Source organism: Petaurus breviceps, unplaced genomic scaffold (assembly GCF_028583685.1).
Source record: "Petaurus breviceps papuanus isolate PSGF00001 unplaced genomic scaffold, PetGlider_PUasm1.0 183, whole genome shotgun sequence".
Taxonomy (NCBI): Eukaryota; Metazoa; Chordata; class Mammalia; order Diprotodontia; family Petauridae; genus Petaurus; species Petaurus breviceps.
In genome coordinates, this window is record NW_027185791.1 from 16498956 (window position 1) to 16515691 (window position 16736).

Here is a 16736-nt window from a genome sequence, read left to right on the forward strand (position 1 = left end):
AAGAAGAAGAAGAAGAAGAAGAAGAAGAAGAAGAAGAAGAAGAAGAAAGAGGAGGAAGAGGAGAAGGAGAAAGAGGGGAAGGAGGAGCAGTTAGCACTTACACAGCACCTTAAGGATCACAAAATGCTTTTACAAACATTACCTCATTTTATCCTCACAAAGACCCTTGCAGGTCGATGCCACCATTATCCCCACTTTGTGGTACACAGATGAGGAAAACAGCCACCCGTGGTCCACAAAATGAACAGACAGCGCTAGAAGCAGCAGAAAACCAAAGGGGGAAGAGAGATGGATCCATCCGTGGATCTCAGGACCAGGAGAAGAACCAGAAGCAAAACCACAGAACCATAACGTGCCCTCTATAGATTTTGTGACTCGTGATCACTCTTCAGAGGTAAAGTGACTTGCCCAGGGTCACACAAGTAGTGTGTCAAGGTCAAATGTGAGCTCAGGTTTTTCTGCCCCCTGGCACAGTGCTCTGCTATGCCACCAAGTTGCCTCAAAAAGGACAAAGGTTCAGCGACTGGGTCTTGTTGAAATAAATCAGACAGATGTGATTCTGGGCTTAAATAACCAGATGGGGCATGGACGGCATGGCACGGTGCAGAGGGTATGGCATCAGCAGGATGAGAGATAGGAGATCTAAGTCTGAACCTCATCCCCGAGGCCTCCAGCTGTGTGACCTGAGTAAGTCTCTTCCCTCCTTAGGGTCAGCTTCCTCTTCTATGAAACAGAGCCATTGGATCACTAAGCTTCCATTCACTTCTAAGGTTTCTATTCTATTCCCAGAAGAGTGATGGCTGCACTAATCCTTTTCCTCCCATTACTCTTTATTCTAATGGAAACAAGCAACTAAAATACTTTTAAAAAGGAAGTTGTCCAAAGCCCCAGGGGTAAAACATGGAAGTTAATGGAACTTTCTCCTCTGATGAGGGATCAGTCACTGAGAAATGAAAAAACTGCACCTCAACAGCTCTGTTACTGGAAAGAAAACAGTTGTTAGAGAGATAGACTCTTGGGAACAAATAGGAAAGAATTGGGGAGGGGGATTCTTGGAGGGGGGAAGGCAGGGCAATTAGGGTTAAATGACTTGCCGAAGGTCACACAGCTAGTAGGTGTTAAGTGTCTGAGGTCGGATTTGAACTCAGGTCCCCCTGACTCCAGGGCTGGTGCTCTATTCACTGTGCCACCTAACCGCCCTGAAAGAATCTTATAGTCACCTGCTTTTGAATATCAGGACCCAGTGGGACTGGGGCCTCTCTGGCCTAGGGAGCTCTAGTGTTGTTCAGTGGTTTCAGTCGTGTCCAACTCTCTGGGACCCCATTTGGAGTTTTCTTGGAAAAGATACTGGAGTGGTTTGCCATTTCCTTCTCCAGCTCATTTTACAGATGAGGAAAATAAGGCAAGCAGGTTAAGTGACTTGCCCAGGGTCACACAGCTAGTGAGTGTCTGGGGCTGGATTGGAACAGAGGAAGAGGAATCTTCCTGCCTCCAGATCCAGTGTTCTACCCACTGTGCCACCTACCTGCCCTAGCGAACTCTATTAGGTTACTTTTAATGGTGCCTCCTTCACGAGCGCCAGGCACGCCATCTTTGTAGGTGCTTCTCTTTAAATGTGGATTGTAATCCTTTCTTTGCTACTAAATGGCTTAATGGGGACATGGAGTCTTTTCCATTGTAACAGAGATATTAGTGGCTACTGGCAGCTTTATCTACCCTCCAGATATTTCTGTTACTTTCTGAGATTTTTCTAAGCCTCCAGGTAATTTGGTCCTAGGTGTCATAGAGGGTTAAAGGAGGCAGAAAAAAAAGAATGCGAAGAGGTGCAAATGTTTCTCCATCCCCCCAAAAGGACGGGGAGAGGGGAGGATTGAACACATAGAGCACACTGTCTTTACTCCGAGGTAGAAATGGAGTGAATAAAATGCCAGTTGAGGGGCAGCTAGGTGGCATAGTGAATAAAGTACCTGCCCTGGAGTCAGAAGAACCTGAGTTCAAATCCAACCTCAGACACTTGACACTTACTAGCTATGTGACCTTAGGCGAGTCACTTAACCCCAATTGTCTTGCCTTCCCTTCTCAAAAAAAAAAAAAAAAGTAGCTGAGTGGGCCTGCGAGTCTGATTACAACAAAAGAGTCAAGAGTCGGAAATGTGTTAATTAGTCCAGAGGCACATTCGCCCTCACATCTCATTACAAGAGCTATACAATACAATCATATGGAGCACAGCAGCACAGCAACAGACCCTCCAGACCTTTAATGTGGTCAAGACACTGGGCAAAACCGAATCGTCCTTGATCCAGAAAAGGAACTTGGCATCACACAGAATATCAAAGAGAGAAGGGAGATGATGGAGCCAGCACAGAACCATAGATCATAGGACCAGAGCCAAGGTGCAGTGGCATAATATGACTTTCATGGATTCTGTGAGTCATCCCCATTCTTCAGATCTGGAGGGGGGGAGTTACCTCCTTGTGCTGAGAACTTCCTACGCTCTCCTTTCTCATTCTGCCCTTTTGTGCCCCTTGGCAAATTTCAAGACAGCTGATGTGTATTATCAAGATAAGGAACAAGATCTGGCTCAGAAGGAGGGAGAGTGAGTAGAGAACCATTCCATTCTCCGAATTTTTCCACTTTAAGCCCTGCCAGAAACATAACAGATTCGACTTCCCTATTTTCCTGCCTGTGTTACAAGTTGATAACAGCTGATTATAATTCTAGAGTCTCAAGATGAATTTCTATTTGAGTCAGAAATAGAGATGCCCCTTTTTGGAGTGGAGTTGGGAGAAAGGTTATATTTTATAAGATGAGAAGAAAGCAGAATAGAAATTCTTATTTCAAATATGGCTCAGGGGGAAGAAGGTACAGGAATAGGATTAGAACTGTAGTTTACTGAATGTCACTTTCTTATTCCAAAGCAGCTTAAATGATACTATCAGAAGAACTAGGAAATGTTTAAGGGGGGAATATCATATACTTCTGTGATATACTTCTGGGAGCCTTGGAGAATCTGCTTTTACCTATCTTCTTCCCTACCACCCACTTACCCACACATTTTCTTATCTAGGTTAGAATTCAACAAATACTTATTTGTTTGTTTTTAACTTTGCCTTGGGCACAAAGATACTATGGTATATTATTTCTCTTAGAGATCTTAAAATATTTATCCAAAAGTCCCAGGGGTAAAATCTGGACTTGTATATAAACCATATATCATCCCTACACACAAAGAATGTAAATAGAGATTCAAATTCCTTTGATCTCCAAATTCCTCTTCACCAGAAGATCTCTCAGTAGCCTGCTTGCTGTTCCTTCAAGACAACATCTCCCACCTCCCATCTCCCACCTCCAGGCATTTTCACTTGCTGTTCCCCAGGCCTGGAATGCTCTCTTCACCTCTGTCTCTTGGATTTCTTTAAGATTCAGTTCAATTAAGCCTCACTTTTTTGAAGGAACCTGTTCCCAGTCCTCTCTACTACTAATGTCTGCCCTCTGAAATTATCTTGTAGCTATCTTGTAGGAATCTATGTATTTCTCCACCATTAAAAGTGAATACTCACTCAATACTCATCCTTCCCCACCCCCCAATCAGGATCCAAGTATCAGAGCTGCACAAATTGGCCCACACACACATTCACAATAGAACTCAACTGCACACCATGACTCCACCTCACATCCCCACCCCAGGCTGCAGAGATCCACATGGCAAAAAATTGCTGCCATAGCAGTATGGCAGTTCTCTGTGCTACAACTTAGTGTTTAGCCAAAGAATGAAGGAACAGAGGGAAAGAGGGAAGCACATATGTGTGTGGTTGTGTGACACTCCACTAAGCCCAAGAGATAAAAGCCAGAATCCAGTTAGGGGTCAATCAGAGACAGAGGCTGATGAGCATAAATTGTCCTGCATTGGAGGAGGTTGAAAAACTTTGAGATCTAGCCCTCAGAAAAGCTGCCACCAAAAGGGAGAGAGTTGGGGCGGCTAGGTGGCACAGTGAATAGAGCACCAGCCCTGGAGTCAGGAGGACCTGAGATCAAATCCGGCCTCAGACACTTAACACAAAAACTAGCCGTGTGACCTTGGGCAAGTCACTTAACCCCAAGTGCCCTCCAAAAAGCAAAAAAAAAAAAAAAGGGAGGGAGTCAGAATATAAACAATAGGGTAAATAAGGAGAAAATGTCTAAAATCATCAAACATCTCAAGAGGTTCAATATTGGAATAAAATGAGACAATTATAGGTGAGGCAACAGTTAACAAAGGAAAATTTATTGCCATAGCATTGAGTTCATCATGCTCCAAAGGCTTAAGCAATGAGTTCTCATGTCCCTGAAGCCCCCGGAAGTTTCCAAAGAAGCTGTGGGCACATGCTTCATGACAAAGAACCCACAAGTCCCTTCAGTCTCACTACACTATGCTAGGGGAAAGAAGGTCAAAGAAAGCCTAGTGCGGTTACTCAGTTAAACTTAAGATGATATGATGATTATTTTAAAAAAAACAAGTGAGGGGGCGGCTAGGTGGCACAGTGAATAGAGCACCAGCCCTGGAGTCAGGAGGACCTGAGTTCAAATCCAGCCTCAGACACTTGACACAATTACTAGCCGTGTGACTTTGGGCAAGTCAGTTAACCCCAACTGCCCTCCAAAAAGCAAAAAAATAAAAAAGTGAGAAGGTAAGGCTATTAACTTTTAATTTTGTTTCTGTTTTATTTGCCAAAGGGAATGATTTTCAGACCAGAAAAGACAGAACAAAAATGAAAGGGAATTAAAACTCATGCTAAATAAGAAAAAAATAAGCTAAAGAATAGCTGTCCCTTAGAAGTTGAAGTCACTAGGCTCAGATGAATTACATTACAGAGTATAAAAGAACTGGTAAATATAAATGCTAAGCCACTGCTAATAATATTTGAAAAACAGGGGATGACAGGAAGGGCAAATGTATTAATTTTCTAGAAAGGGAAGGAAAAGGGGCCTGCAAACAACAGGCTAATTCCTGGCAAAATTCTAGAATGTATTCTTTTTTTTTTTTAAAAGCAATCGGGGTTAAGTAACTTGCTCAAGGTTACACAGCCAGTTATTTCTGGGTGTGGTGCCGAGTGTCTGAGCCCAGATTTGATCCCCAGGTCATCCCGACACTGGAGCCGGTGCTCTTACTCGCTGTGCTACCTGGCCGCCCCTAGAATGTATTCTTAAAATGATGATTATTGAACATTTAGAATAGGAAACAATGATGATCAAGAGCCAGCATGGTTTTACCATACACTCAAAGTTTTATGATGACTTTAGCCAAGAGAGAGACCAAGGCCTCTCTTCCGCCCAGAGGCCAAAGGAGTTTGTCTTTCACACTCTAATACAGCTAGGGAGAAACAGAGATCAATTTGACTTGTTAGTACATCTTATGTATACATCCAGTTCTAGCGTACTAGCCAATCAAAGGCCCTTTTCCACCACACAGTAAATGGACAGGAAACCATAGACCATCTGTACATATTCTGAAAGTTCAAGTAGGAAGGAAATAAGAAAGAAAGAAAAGAAGGAAGAAAGGGATAGAGGGAGGGAAGAAGAAAGGAAGGAAGGAAAAGGAAGAAGAAGGAAAGAAGAGAGAGGGAGGAAAGGGAAGGAGAGAAGAAAAAAGGAAGGAAAGATGAGAAGTGAAAAGAAGGAAAGGCGAGAAAGAAACAAAGGAAAACTATGTAGTATACAATTAAAATGACAACCTTAAATTATTTAAATGTTATTGAAAATTAAAAATAAACAACAGAAATAATATATTGCCAACTGCAATAATTTAATCTAGAAGTTCAGCCAATATATGTTAATTGCAACAACAAAGAGACTTAAAAGGGGCCCAAAAGCACTTTAATTACCAAACATCTGACAGAGAGAGATGGCTGCTAAAGGCAACCCTGAGTTAGAAAACAAACTGATTTTGTAATACGTTACAAGTATAAAACAGAGAGAAGTGGTGGAGGGTAAAAACCAGTTTAAAGTAAGTTTAACAAGATATCCAGCTAAGTAATACCAGCTCAAGGACATTGCAGCATGAAACTGGAAGCACTACAAACAGAAGAACGGAAAAGAAAGAAACAGAAATTGAAAGTATCTACTAATCACCAGCTAAAAGAGATCCCAAGTTTTTTTGTTTTTGTTTTTGTTTTTTGTCTCTGGTCTTTGCAAGTGGCACCATGGGTCACCAGCAGCTCTACTGGAGTCACCCTCACAAATTTAGCCAGGGGTCTTGGTCGTGCTGCATCTGTTTGAACTGGCATGGGCCTGATACACAAGTACAGCCTGAACACGTGTCGCCATGCTTCCGGCAGTATGCAAAAGACATTGGCTTCATCAAGTTAGACTAAATTACATTTATGGATCTTGCTTCAGTGATTACACTGACCATCAGTGACTACGATTTTACTGGATTCTGGACAACTATTTGATCTACCCACCTAAAGATCCGATCCTGTTGCACATGCTGTGTTAATTTGCAAATATAATTTTAAAAGGTCATCCTCAGTTATTAAAAAAATAAGAGATCCCAAAATCTAAACTCCCAGGAATATCATAGCCAAATTCCAGAGCTCCCAGATAGGTCAAGGAGGAAGTATTACAAACAGCCAAAAAGAAACAACTCAAATATCATGGAGCTATATTCAGGATTACACAGGATTTGGTAGCTTCCACATTAAAGAACCAGAGGGTTTAGAATATGATATACTGGAAGGCAAAGGAGTTAGGATCACAGCCAAGTATCACCTACCCAGTAAAACTGAATATAATCTTCCACAGAGAAAATGAATATTTAATGAAGTAGAAGATTTTCAAAGATTTCTGATTAAAAGACCAGAGCAGAATAAAAAATTGACCTCTAAATACAAAACTCAATGAAAACATGAAGAGGTAAAAAAGAAACAAGAAAAAAAATGTTAGAAATTGAATAAAGTTAAAGTGTATATTTCTATATGGCAAGATAATATTTGTAACTCTTAAGAATTTTATTGCTGGGGTGGCTAGGTGGCACAGTGAATAGAGCACCAGCCTTTGAGTCAGGGGACCTGAGTTCAAATCTGGCCTCAGACACTTAACACAAAAACTAGCCATATGAACTTGGGCAAGTCACTTAACCCCAATTAGCCTCCTAAAAGCAAAAAAAAAAAAAAAAAGGAATTTTATTACTATAAGATCAATTAGAAAGAGTATATGTAGATAAAGGGTGTGGAAATAAGGTGACTTTGATGGGATGATACCCAAAAAAATGAATAAAGGATGAAAAAGAAAATTGCACTGGAAGAAGAAGGGGGAGAGGTTGAGTGGGATAAATTATCCCACATAAAAGAGGCATGAAAAAGCTATTATAATAGAGGAGAAGATGGGGGGCGAAGGTGACAGACACATCTAAAACCTTACTCTCATCAAAATTGGTTAAAGAGGGAGTAATACTCAGTTGGTGTGATAGTAATGGCAATTAAAGATTCCCCTGTATTGGCTTGGTTTTCAAACTGATTGTGTTAAAACCCAGAGCTTGTTAATCCCACCTGTGGGATGGACTTGTTGATGTGAAAAGAAAGTCCTGAACTGGGAGGAGCTGGTGACGTAGATTTGGAGAGACACAAGAAAGAGTCAGAAGAACTTTTTTGGAAGCAGCACCTCATGGAGGCAGAGAGAGACTGAGGGCCACTTTGAATTGCCCTGGACTTTTGAGACCTGCCCCCTGAGCTGCCAAGGACTGAGGAGACATGGCTGTTTTGCTGGTACTTTGTCTGTCTGTTTTGATGTTGTTTTGCCAGATTTGTCCACTGGTGAAAGACAGTCCTTTTGTTGAAGAAGTCCTGGAACCTGGCTGTTGGCTAAGAGATCCTGAGACTGTCCTGCAGACAGAGAGTGAATACTGTCCACTGGCGAAGGACAGTGCTGTTGTTGCAGGGGTCTGGAGACTGTCCTGCAGACAGAGTAAATACTGTCCACTGGTGAAGGACAGTGCTGTTGTTGCAGGGGTCTGGGGACCTTTCTGTTGGCTCAGAAGCCCTGAAGAAGGATTTTCTTGTTGTATGTTTACAGAAATCCTGGGAGAGGGTTTTGCTAATGTTTTCAGGGGTTCTAGGACTGTTCTACAGATGGAGGATGAATTAATGCAGGGACTGGCAATGTATCTTGTGGCCTTGCTAAGCCTTGTCTCCCCAGGAACTAAGATTGCTGAGAACTTGCCTCCTGTCAAGATGAAGAAAAGACCTCCATTTGGGTATTAAGTGCTGTGCTTAAACTTGATGTAACTCTGGGGTAGATTCAGTTGTGATCCAGGGGTGGGGAACTTTTGACCTTTTTGTGTTCTATGGTTGAGTAAATGAATGTATTTTACTTATGTTTGGAAACTAATTTCCATTTGAGAAGAGGGGCTTTGTGGTGGACTAAATGAAGGTACCGCCTAGGAGTGGAGAGGTATTTAGAACTGGGACTTTGTAATTGATTGAATGATTGGAAGGTCCTGGGGTGGGGTAGTACTTGGAGATTATTTAATCATCCTTAGTAAATGCTGTATTTTGAAAGATGTCATGTTTTGACCTTCTCTGTTCTTGGTTTGTCACTGAATAAAATAGAGAGCGCCTATGCTGGTATTTTGAACCTTGGGAAGTTGCCTTTCCTTGGCATTACATTACAGTTGGATAAAGAAATTTTTCTTACCCTATAAGGAAGTAAAAAGAGACAGGGATAATAGAAGGGGGAAGGGAGACTGATAAAAGGGAGGGTATACTGGGGAAGGTGGTAATCAGAGGTAAAATACTTGTGAGGAGGGAAAGGGTGGCAGATAAGAGAGGGGTGGGGATATATAAGTGAAAAATAGCATGGAGGGAAATACACAGTTAGTTATCATAACTATAAATGTGAATGGGATGACCTCACCCATAAAATGGAAGCAGATAGCAGAATAGATTAAAAACCAGAATCCTACAATACATTGTTTACAAGAAATACATTTGAAGCAGAGAGATACACATGGGGTAAAGGTAAGGGGCTAGAGCAGAATCTATTACATTTCAGCTGAAGCAAAGAAAGTGTAGTATGATCTCAAATGAAAGAACAGCAAAAAATAGATCTAATTAAAAGAGATAAAGAAGGAAACTATATCTGTTGAAAGGTACCACAGACAATGAAGTCATACCAACACTAAGCATGTATGAATCAAATGGTATAGCATCTAAATTTTTGAAGAAGTTGAATGAATTATAGGAGGAAATAGATGATAAAACTATACTAGTGGAGGATCTTAACTTTCCCCTCTCAGAACTAGATAAATCTAACCAAACAATAATCAGGAAAGAAGTTAAGGAGGTGAATAAAATTCTGGAAAAGTTGGATATGATAGATCTCTGGAGAAAATTGAATGGGAATAGAAAGGAATTACTCCTATTATGGTCAACCCAGCCCTCAGGCTACCTCCTCTGCTATCAGAACCTCCTTCCCCTACATGGGCTTCAGACTATCTAGCAAAGTGGAGCAGTGAAGAGTCTTAGACTTGGAGTCAAAGGACCTGGATTCAAATCCAGACAACATGTGGCTCTTCCATATACTACTTTTGTGATCTTTGGCAAATCTCCTAACTTTTCTGGGCCACATCTATAAAATGATTGGCTGAATTATTAGATGCCCTCTAAGATCCCTTTTGGGGTAGCTAGGTGTCCAGTGTCAGGCCTGGAGTCAGAAAGTCTCATGCTCCTGAGTTAAAATCTGGCCTCAGACATCTACTAGTCATATGACCCTGGGCAAGTTACCTAACCCTATTTGCCTCAATTCCCTCATCTGTAAAATTATCTAGAGAAGGAAATGACAAACCACTCTAGGATCTTTGCCAAGAAAACCCCAAATGTAGGTATGAAGAGTCAGGCACAAATGAAACAAACAACAAGATCCCTTCCAGTTCTAAACCTTTGACAACAATAATTAATATTGCTAGCATTTATACAGCATTTTGCAAAGTGCCTTAAAAACATCATCTCTTGCAGTTAGTATCTGAGGATAAGAACGAGGGCCTTCATGACACCAATTCCAGTGCTCTGTCCACAGTGATCCCTAACTGCCCTGCTTTAACTGTGCTCTCCAGCTCTTAATTGGCAGAATAGCCCAAACCAGCTGGTTCTCAGCGAGCCCGCTGCTGCCCTCTGCTGACATCGGCGAAACCTACAGCCTTCTAGTCATTCCACCTGATTGCTATCTGCCCTGGTGCTCCAACTTGCCTTTTATTTTTAAAATTCCAATGTTTCATTTTTCTTCAATTATATGTAAAAACAACTTTAAATCTTCTTCTCCGTATTCTTTTGCACTTTTGAGGTCTAAATTCTCTCCCGCCTTCTTTCTTCTCACTCTAATTGTGAAGGAAACCAATATGCTTGCAATAGAGACTCCCTGAGCTAAGGCTGCATGACAGATTCGTCCTTTTGTACCTTCTGAAACGTGGGCAGCCAAAGAGATAAGGAGAGAAATGTTGGGGCAGCTAGGTGGTGCAGAGGATAGAGCACCAGCCTCAGACACTTAACACAAAAACCAGCTGTGTGACCTTGGGCAAGTCACTTAACCCCAAGTGCCCTCCAAAAAGAAGGGAAAAAATGAGAGAAATGTTGGGGCAGCTAAGTGGTGCAGAGGATAGAGCACCGGCCTCAGACACTTAACACAAAAACTAGCTGTGTGACCTTGGCCAAGTCACTTAACCCCAAGTGCCCTCCAAAAAGAAGGGAAAAAAGGAGAGAAATGTTGAGGAAAACAAGCAGTGTTGCTTAGAAGATGGCAAATGAATTCTGGCTGATATTAAGCTTGAGGTAAAGCCAGGCAGTTGGAGACACTGGTTTCCAACTCTAACTTGCAACTAGAATTTTGCCACATATACAACTCAAGATCACTGGCCTCTAATTGGAAGTATCCCCTCTCATCTCTCCCTCTTTTTTAAAATCAGGGCCACTTGCAGCTTTTTCCAGTCCTATAGCTATACTTCCCTGTTTTACTAGTATGACACAATTAGCTCCTGAGAATTATTAGCATTCATAAACATAACATGAATGGACCGGCTTAGGAGTCATGCCTTGGAACATGTGTATATCTCCCTCTGCTAAATTCTAGTTCATTTCATGGAAAGAGAGCCCGAGAGCCCGAGAGCTCTGATGTTACCTCTGAATCATGGGCTCTTCTTATTGGCTCAACAATCGAGAGAGCCTTCTTCATCAGTCAGTCAATAAATCTTTATTAAATACCTACTATGCGCTGGCCGTTATACTAAATGCTAGGAATACAAAGAAAGGCTAAAGACAGTTCCTGTTCTCAATGAGTTCACACTCTTGTGAGGGAGACAACAAGCAAAAGACTATCCATGTCATCATATGTATATGTTTTTACATATATGTATATATATAGTCACGCCATATATACATGATAAATTGGAAATAATCAGCCAGGGGGAAGGCACTGAATTAAGAAGAATCAGAAGAAGCTTCTGGTAGAAGGTGTGATTTTAGTTGGGACTGGAAGGAAGCCAGTGAAACCAGGAGATGGAGATGCAGAGGGTGCTTTGCATGTATTATCTTGTTAATCCTTACACAACCCTGAGAGGCAGATACCATTATTAACCCCCTTTTACAGATAGAGAAATTGAGACTCAGAGAAGTTAAGTGACTGGTCAAGGGTCACAGATGTAGAAAATGTCAGAATTTGAACTCAGTTCTTCATGGCTCTGAGCCCCGTACTCTATCCTCTCTGTCAGAGGTGTCAAACAGGAAACTCACAGGCTCACATGCAACCCATAAAGCTGCCCAGTGAGGCCTGAACCAGATTTAAAATGAATTTGGGAAGTATTTAAGAATAAATAAAAATACAGTGAAACATGGGTAATATTAATATGTGGTTTTCTAGGTCAATATGCAGCCTGCACACACAGTTTAGTCACCTCCTGTTTGTTTGAGTTGAATCCATGGCTCTGTGTCACATAAATGCCTAGACCTATAAGAAAAAGCAGTAACTCAATTATGGAGAAATCAGAGTAGAGAAAATGAAAACCAGTTACTGGGAATAGAACTTTAAGGTTTGGACTCAGAAATCAGGGAACTAAAATCAAAGCAATACCAGAAGAAAGACTGATTAAGTTGGACCAAAAAGAAAATGTTTTTGTTTTTGGCTTTGGCTTTTGGAGGGCAATTGGGGTTAAGTGACTTGCCCAGGATACACAGCTAGCTTTTATGTTAAATGTTTGAGGCTGCATTTGAACTCAGGTACTCCTGACTCCAGGGCTGATGTTCTATTCACTGTGCCACCTAGCCACCCTGAAGAAAATGGGTTTTTTTTTTTTAAGAAAAGAAAATGTTATAGTGGGTCCTTATATTCTCACATCCTATGTAGGGTTGGGTTAGTCTTGAAACTTGGGACATGACTCTCAATCTACAAACTGGGTTTGGTAGTTTTAGGTGCCAGGTACAGAGGCAAGGAGCTAAGAAATTTTAACAAGTCAATAGATATGGAGAAAACCACAAAAATGGTAGAACTGCCTTTCAGAAAAATATCTGACAAAGTTTCTCATGATTTTCATGTGGACAAGGTGAATCAATCAACTAATAATATTAAGCACCTACTATGTGCCAGCCATGTCAATAAGCATTTTTAAGTACCTACTATGTGTGAGGTACTGTGTCAAGTGCTAGGGGTACAAAGAAAGACAAAAGATAGTCCCAGCTCTCAAGGTGCTCCCTGTCTAATAGGGGAGACAACATGAAAACAACCACGCATAAACAAGATGTGCACAGGGAACACTGGGGGTAAGCTCACAGGGAAAGCTCCTAGCCCAGAGGAAAGGTTTCCTGTAGAAGGTGAGATTTTAGCCAAGACTCAAAGGAAGGAAGGTCAGTAAGAGAGATGAAATAAGAGAAAATTGCAAGCATGGGGACAGGCAGTGAAGATGCCCAGAGTGTCCTTCAGCAAGAATCTCAAGGAGGTCAGTGTCACTTGAACACAAAATATGTAGCGGGGAGTCATATGTAACAAGATTAAAAAAGTCAGGGGGGCAGGGCAGGTTACGAAGGGCTTTGAACACTAGCCGGAGAATTTTATATTTGATTCTGGTGGTGACAGGGAGTCACTGGAATCTACTGAGGGGCACAAAGTGTGACATGATCAGTCCTGGGCTTTAAGATTAATTTCACCGTGGCTGCTGTGTTTGTCCTTCCTTCTTGAAGAGGGCCATGACATCAGGGAGATGATGGTATGACTTGCAGTTGACTTTGATTTGAGGGGGGGAGGGTTTGACAGTGGGGTGACAGCTGGAATGGAGTAGAGAGAGACTTGAGTTAAGGGACCAACCAAAAGGCTATTGCAATAGTTTAAGCAAGAGGAGGTGAGGGGTTACACCAGGGTGGTAACAGTGTCATAGAAGAGAACAGGGCTTTTGTAAGAGAGAGAAAGATTATTAAGGCACAATCGACTTAGCTTGCAACACGTTGGATAGGGGGGAGGTATAAAGGAACAGAGAGTCGAGGATGACCCCCTAGGCTATGAACCTGGATGAATGCAAGGAGGACAGTGATCTTCATAGTAACAGGGAAATTCAGAAGAAGGGGGGAGAGGTTTGTTTGCTTTTTTGTTGTTTGTTCAGCTACATATGAGTAGCTATGAAGGCAATGTACTGTGGGAGTAATACAAGGCCGAGGTATGACTGGGCAGCATCAGTGATAGGCTAGGTGAGACACCAGAGAGAAGGCAGTGTGAGTCTAACCAGTTCACCAAGGGGTCAAGATGGGGATGGGAGGAAAGCGTAACTAGTGCAGCAGTGATGGCCTGGGAAAGAAGTGAGGGGTCAGAGAACTAGAGATTGCAGTGAGAACAAAGAACAGGTTTGGGATTGAAAGGAAGAGGTGGGATGACCACAGGTTGTGATCAGATCAGGGAAGCGCAGAGTTCTTGAACACAGAAGTGGTGCATTTTGGGGATAATGAAAAGATCAAGGGTATAACTATCTCTGTATGTGGCTGAGGTGGGGTGGTCGTGAGAAATAAGTAAGTTGAGGAATTGAGAGGTTAGGGTGTTTGAGGGAGTATCAGTATATATGTTAAAGTCTGCTAGTATGAGAGTAGAAGTTGGGGAGGAGAGAAAGAACATGAACCAGGCACTGAAGCCATTGAAGAAGGAAAGAGACTGTTCAGGAGGTCATTTGACAACAGCTATCAGAATTTTGAAAAGAATGGTTGATGAGGAATGAATGAACATCAAAGGAGAAGAGGTTACTGAGTTATGGCAGTAGAGGAGAGACTAGAAGTAACACCAGGGAGCAAGGACTAGCTATCTTCCCCAACTTGTCAAAGAATGGAAAGGGAGAAGAGGGCAGAGGGTAAGTGGAAGTTAAAAGGTCATGGACTAGGGGTGGCCAGGTGGCTCAGTGAGTAAGAGTACCGACTCCGGTGTCAGGATGACCTGGGGATCAAATCCGGGCTCAGATACTTAGCACCACACCCAGAAATAACTGGCCGTGTAACCTTGATCAAGTTACTTAACCCCGATTGCTTTTTTAAAAAAAGATAAAAAAAGGAAAAAAAGGTCATGGACTAATTTTTTAAAAGTCATAGACTGATAATAGAGTTACGTGAACTCATAAATGGTTAAACATTACCCAAAGAGTTCTGATTAATGGAACAATGAATTCCCAAGCTAGAGGGAAGATTCTAACAACAAGTCACAGGGCTCTCTCTTCATCCCTGTCCTGTTCAACATTTTTATCAGTAATTTGGATGAAAATATAGAAGCTGGGGGGCGGCCAAATGGCTCAGAGAATAAGAGCACCGGCCCCAGTGTCGGGATGACCTGGGGATCAAATCTGGGCTCAGATACTCAGCACCACACCCAGAAATAACTGGCCGTGTAACCTTGAGCAAGTTACTTAACCCCTATTGCTTAAAAAAAAAAAAAAAAAATATATATATATATATATATATATATATATATATATATATATATATATATATATATATATATATATATATATATAAGCTGTGCTTATCTTATCTGAAAATGACACAAAACTAGAAAGGCCAACTAATAAAAACAATCAAGATAAAATATATGAAATAATCTTGACAGACTAGAAGAACAAACCAAAATGAGCAAAACCATTAAGAAGAATGAATGTATAGTCTCTCCATCTACATTTAAATAATCAACAGCACAGATGAAAGGGCTGGGGAAATGTGCTTTCATAACAATTCATGTGAAAGAAATCTGGAGATTTTCCATGATTCAAGACTCAGCATCAGTCAACAGTGTGATAAGTAAGGCCGCTGAAAAAGGCCAAGTTTCTAGAATGAAAATTAGGCCCCACTGGTCAGACCACATCTTGAGTATTATATTCTTTTCTGGGCACCACATTTTAAGAGCGATTCTGTGTAAAAGAGGTCGTCTTGGACAAACGAGTGGTTTGAATGATTTTTCCATTTAGTCTACCCATAATTTTGATAGGGGTTGGTATAGGTTGGGGTGAGGAACCTGCAGACTCGAGGTCACATGTGGCACTCTAGATACTCAAGTGTGACCCTTTGACTGAATCCAAACTTCACAGTGAAGTTTGGATTCAGCCAAAGGGCTGCACCAGTTTCCCCACCACTGCTGTTGGTGAACTCAGTTTCCTTCCCATTCTAAATAAAAAGAGAAACCATTTGTAAAGACACAGGAATCTTAACAAATTAAAGAAAGTTCACTATTTGCATTAAAGCATTATATATGTTTTTCACCACTAGATATCTTTAAGCTAAGGCTGGAAAGGGGATTCCAGTTATGGGTGACCTCAGATGACATATAGAGTGTCTTTCAACTCTGAGATCTTTTGATTTATGAATTGACTGAAAAGGTCAAGCTGAATTTGACACAATAGTTTTAGAGAGAAGTGACCTTAAAATGTCTTTTCTTTTTTTTAGCTGTGTTCACTTTCAAACATTAAAGTGTCCTTTCTCTATCATCATATCTTCAACAATACCTTGTTGAAAAACATTCAACATTTTTACCAGTAATTTGTAATTACAAATTATTTCTGGCAGTCATGCAAATTTGTCTCCTGAAGAGAATTCAGATAACACATTCAACTTTTTTGTTACTTGTTTTTTAATATAATATTTCATATTTTCCCCAATTACATGTTAAAACAATTTGGATTATTTATTAAAGTCAATTATTTTTCATATACTAGTGATGAGAAGGTACTGAGAGCCAAGAGATATTACTAACATGGTACAATTTTTTTTTAGCTTGTCTGCCTATCCTTCCTTGCCTCTAACTGAAATCCCATCTTGCTGCCTGAGAAGAATATGCGTCCGTTCTCTGTACAACCTATGCTTTAACTTGGGCTACCTATCTCACAGGACTATTATGAGGAAAGCAGATTGTCAATCCTAAAGCATTATATAAATGCCAACAGCTATTATTAAAGTGCCTGAGAAAAAACTTTACCCAAGATGTTCTGGTGTGTTTTTTAAGAACTTAAAAAACTATAGGGTCTAACAGTATAAAGTCACCATGTTTATGAATGAAAACTTGGCAAGATATAGTGCATAGAGCACCCTTCTTTACCTTTCCCAAACAAATTAGAAGGGAAAATTGTTATGTAGAACATCCCATAAATCTGTGTTTGGCCTTCTGCTATTTAAATTGTTTATCAGTGATTCGAATAAAACAAAGAGGGTATATTTATCAAATTTTCAGAGGACAAAAAGCTTGGAGAGATAACTCATAGGTTG

General features: G+C 41.0%; 1 protein-coding gene across 1 annotated transcript in view; it reads left to right on the forward strand.

Moving 5' to 3' along the window:
- Window positions 1-12900: 12900 nt before the first annotated feature.
- The window catches only part of SPINK4 (serine peptidase inhibitor Kazal type 4), a 37808-nt gene continuing 33972 nt past the window's right edge, over window positions 12901-16736 (forward strand). The window contains exon 1 of the mRNA XM_069087740.1: window positions 12901-12955. Coding sequence (XP_068943841.1) covers window positions 12901-12955 — 55 coding nt within the window. The remainder of the gene's footprint in view (window positions 12956-16736) is intronic.